This window comes from Oryza sativa, chromosome 12, assembly GCF_034140825.1.
Source record: "Oryza sativa Japonica Group chromosome 12, ASM3414082v1".
Taxonomy (NCBI): domain Eukaryota; kingdom Viridiplantae; phylum Streptophyta; class Magnoliopsida; order Poales; family Poaceae; genus Oryza; species Oryza sativa.
The window spans coordinates 15849069-15854015 of NC_089046.1; the positions used below are offsets into that span (position 1 = coordinate 15849069).

A 4947-nucleotide genomic window follows, 5' to 3' on the forward strand; every position below is an offset into this window, starting at 1 on the left:
AGAGTCGATTGGGCAATAAGTCGATGGGATGTAGCGAGGCAAGCTGATGTTAATAGGGTTCTGATCAATCGGCTATAATAATACAAAATGAAAATAAGTATTATATTATCGTAAATCATTGTACATCCTCTAAGTGCACTTAAGGCGTCATGTGTTACGCCTTGAATAAAAATAAAACTTTACAAACTGGAAGAAAAATCATCTGACCATCAGTTTCCACTTAAATAGGTAGATCCATTACTTTCAACCAATAGATATACTTTTTAGAAAATCTTAAGCCCCAATGTGTTATGTCTTAAAAATTAGAAAAAATAACAAAAAAATTGAGAAAAAAATAGATCATCGGTTTTACTTAAATAATTTAGATAAAATAGCAAAAAACACCCCTCCACTTTGCCCTCTCCCCAAACATACGCACAACACAGCACTACTCGTCCCATCCCTTCTCGGCTTGAGCTCTCCACTCTACCCCTTCGTGTTTATATAGCCAAAAGTAATCAAAAATATTAAAACATGCATAAATTTGAAGCTATGCATCTCATTTCTAATCTAAATATTGTTGTATTTATAATTAAAACAATGATTTAAAGATCCAAAAATCCTATATTTTGAACTAGTATAAAATATAAAATAAAGCAGGTAATAGAAAATGTAATAAGTTCGTAAAAAAATGGGTTCTTACATTACACTATAATTGGACCAACCATTGCATGTTCCATTTTCATAACAACTTTAAAATACTTAGACATTAATGATCTTACATCTATCCTATATCATAGCATTATGAGTTTCTCCACATATCATTATATATATAAACCGCACTAAGGTTCGCAGTATATAGTTATTTGAAAAGTTATATTTGTTAGTATTAAATTTAAAATTTTGGATTCATGTTAACTAGGTATATTTTTTTGAAAAAGATAGTATAGATCGCACAAATCAGAAGGAAGCGAGGTATATGACATGTCTTTATTAATTTATATGTAAGTATGTAACAATTTGCATTAACTTAAACCTACTAGAAGAACTACTTGATGGTACAAATAAAACATATTTATTAACAATATAGTTCTTTAGAATTTGTAAAAAAAAAGCAAGTAAACATTCTATCAAAAAAAGGGCCAAGCACCTTACTTCTAATTTACACTTGATTTTTTAGACATGTTTTCCAAACAAACTAAATCGAACTTCCTTCTATATAATAAAGAGATCATAGATAATTATTTATACAGATATATTAAATATGATATATTTTTAAACCTAATAAATATCTTGGAAAAATTATCAAAGCAAATTGCAATGTACAATCAGGGTTGGAAATTTCGGTCATTTTAGACCCCTCTGATACGATATTATTTCGGCCAAAATTTTGGTAATATTTGTTCAAATTCAACTATTTTTTTCAAAATTTCGAACCGAAATTTCAGAAATTTCGGTGATGCATGCTCAAATCAGCTAAACCGAAAAGTTTAATCCCGTGTACAATACATGCCGGCGCGAATGCACGGGCTACCTTCCTAGTTAAGTGAAAGGTTATATCGTGAAGCACAACTAACTTGTAGTCAAGACTACATCTTATAGATAAAGTTGTACATATCTAATCAGAGTATAAAAATGGATGTACTACTATGTAAGGAAGCATTTGCATCAGAGCACAAAAACTTTCAGAGACACACCAATGTGACGCACAGTAGTTTCGCAAAGATTTGTGTTTGGGCTTGGGTTCAAAGGCTAGAGCAATTAATCATCAATTAATTCTTCTTTTGGTCCACAAGCTGCTGCGCTTGTTTCACGAGGGAAGCGAGAGTACTGATTGGCTTCAATGAGCCCAGATTACGAATGACTTGAAATACCTTTCCTCTGTAATAACCACTGGTGAGAAACATAGAGCCGTCGATATGTCAGACATGGTCTTGGAAGCAAGTGACAGAGACTGCATCAAGCTCTGCAAGTCTTCATCCACATAGCTGCCTTCATTTTTCATCATTGATATGACCATCTTAGTGGTGTGTTGAGCTATTCTAAGGCTGTCGACCTTAGGGTCATTGTTTGTTTCTACAATCTCCTTGAGCTTCCTCCAAACGCTAAATTTATCAACTCCATGGCAAGTCGCATAGAACTGTTGATTCAGATCTTGATATGAAAATGTGAATTTGTCACAGATAGTCACACAAAGCTGCAACAAGAATTGGATGCATTGGCTCTTCATATTGAAATTTGGTACGTGAGATGACAAACTGTCATTATCTTGTAAATAATCACTTGGGTTTTCGATGTCGGTTTCTTGTGCTACTATGGACCTAGGTTCCGTTTCTGTTTGCAGTTCTTGTCCTGTTGGCCTACAATGAAGGACTTCTGCAAGAACCTGAGATGGTAAGGACTTTTAATCTGACAGTGGTAATAAATCTAGGCAGGATCAGGCCAATTTACATATGATGCTAATCAAAAGGCAGCAGGTCTGGAGGGAACTTACCTTTGGCATTGCCTTGGTCATCACTCCCTTCAGGTTCTGGAGACATTCATCGTCTTCGGTGTAATTGGCACATAGACGCTCTAGAATTACTGCTGTAGCTACTCTGAACAATATGATGTTGTCACGGTCTAGGAGAATTTTTACGAGATTATCAACAGAGTTATTGTTTGCTTTCATGATGATCATGGCACTACCTTCCATTTTGGAAGAAAGCATCACCAGTGCTTCAGCTGCTGCCGCCGCTCTGACGCCAATACCCCTGCTACAATCACTGAACGCGCATAGCAGCATCTGGACGAATTCTTCCCTGCTTGCGCAATCCTTACCTGAATCCACAATCGCCAGTGCAGCGAGGATCTCCATGGCTAGCATTTGCAGCTTCTCGCCGCATTGGTCACACTCGAGAATAGCTTCCATGGCGCTTATTGCTTTCTTGTTGCCTAACATTTCATGGCGCAGGTCGGTGCCAGCTTCCCCGGGAGCGTCCACGAGCAGGTTCATAACTTGCAGAGACTTGGACATTATCTTGGACCAAGCGCCATGGCCGACGCTGTGAAGTAGGTCCAAGCTGACGGGCGCAATGAGCTTCGCAATCAGACCACGTGAGTTGGCCATGGCCGTGCGGTTGACGTCGTCGACGGCGAGGGCCCCGAGGATCAACATGCCAAGGAACATCATGTCTTTGCAGTGATCATCATCTTTCTCATCACTCTCAGGCGAAAGACGGTCAGGCCGATCATGTTCTTGATCACATCCTCTACTACTCTTCCATGTCTCCATTAACCATTCGCGCTCGTACGGCTCCAGAACCGTGCTTCGACCATACGCCTCCGGTAGCCAGGCTGGTCGCCGGCGATCATGCGACAGGCAACATTGCCCGTATGGGTCAAGCAAGGAAGATATGCAATGGATCCCTCGTCGGAACTGCTCCACCAGGATCTCGCCGGCGACGTGGAGCACGATCGTCGCAGCACACTCCCGGATCCTCCTGTTGTATGGGCTTCTCGGCCCCAGCGTCACGAGCAGCCTGTGAACAATGTGACCGAACGATGCCGATGCAGTTAGCTGCTGTCTGATCAGCACAAGCTGCCCAAGCTGCACACGACGCCGCCTCCGGTCGCCGGAGTTCGCCGACGTCTCCATGATCGGCAGCCTCAACAGCGCTCCCAGTATCTCCAACCCGCGGACGTAGCCGTCACCTGACTTGGACTCCAGCAGGTCGACGGCGAACGTGACCAGGTTCCTCCCCGCAGCGAAGGACGGGTTCTTGGCACATCCACTTCTGATTTCCTGCAAATACTGCAGAACGGCAACTCCAAGATCAGGTTCATCGTATTGCAGCGACACTGCATCAACCAGACTGCCTTTGAAATTTGCAAACGTCTCCCTGTAACCAAAGATCACGCCCTGCAGGAGAGCTAGCGTGTACAGGACGTCCAGTGCCGATTGCTTCAGATTGTCGCCGCCGTAGTCGCGCTCGATTAGCCGCCACAGAGAAATCCCGGCGGAGATGTACAGTCCATAGAGGTAGATGGCGAACAGAAGCCACATTACGATGCTCAACATCGCTGCTTGGATCTTCATCACCGTGATGTATGTAAAATCGAAGGTGTTTTTAATTATTATTCTGTGATGAACAATTGGGTATTGGAGATTATTGGTTTTGCTATTTAGAATTTACTCTCGAAGTGATTTTGGAGATGATTGGATTTCACAGGTGAATCTGCAGGATTTATCATTTTATGTGGACCGGTCAGACCGGGCTCTGGTAGCCGGTCAGACCGGCGTGTAATTCGCGGTCAGACCGGCGCAGCCCGCGGTCTGACCGGCCGATACTGTGTCGGTTTCGGTTTCGGGCTGTTTATTTGGATATCCGAGTTTATTCCATGATTATGACTTCTATATGGATACTATACGTATGTAATACTATTGTTTGCTGCTAATGAGTCAAGTTGGAGATAGCTTGGTCTCGGAATATAGTTTCTTTGTTTGTTCTATGTGTAGGTGACTCGATGTCTCGGGAGAGTATTTGCGGTGATGGACCGGGAGTCGGCTTGGGGATAAGACGACGTCCGTGGTGGTCAGAGATCATGCGGGATACTTAGGCTAGAGTTGATGCACGTGGTTGATGGAGATTCCATATGGTATATGATGGAGTTATTGTGTGCGTATGGGATGCGGAGTCGAATTTGGAAGGAGTCCAAATTTGGTACGTTTGGTTATGTAAAGTTTCTTTCTTGTACTAGTGGGTTTCCTAAGGTGTTTAGGACTCCTAGTATGAGTTTGGTTCGTGGCTTTAGGCTGCCTACCTCATGTATAAATAGAGGGGGAGCGTGAGGCTTCCCGGCATCGCTTTGTATCGCTTTAGAGAGCAATTGAGTTGAGTTTTGAGTTAAGGTTTCGAATTTAGTCAAAATTTTTGTAAGGAGTGCTGTTGGTGCACTTTGTAAACACAGAGAGAAGTAATAAAGTCG

The 4947-nt window shown here is 42.0% G+C and overlaps 1 protein-coding gene across 1 annotated transcript; it reads right to left on the bottom strand.

The window, feature by feature from the left end:
* Positions 1–2292: 2292 nt before the first annotated feature.
* Positions 2293–4039, bottom strand: LOC107279659 (uncharacterized). Its single transcript, XM_026021789.2, has 2 exons — positions 2474–4039; positions 2293–2388 (listed from the first exon to the last, which is right to left on the bottom strand). The coding sequence occupies exons 1-2, from the start codon at positions 4037–4039 to the stop codon at positions 2293–2295; spliced, it is 1662 nt and encodes a 553-aa protein (XP_025877574.2).
* Between the last annotated feature and the right edge of the window lie 908 nt (positions 4040–4947).

Coding starts and splice junctions, on each gene's coding strand:
- LOC107279659 (XM_026021789.2), bottom strand. CDS start 4,039: ATGTTGAGCATCGTAATGTGGCTTCTGTTCGCCATCTACCTCTATGGA. Junction 2,389..2,473: donor TGACCAAGGCAATGCCAAAG/GTAAGTTCCCTC, acceptor TACCACTGTCAG/ATTAAAAGTCCTTACCATCT.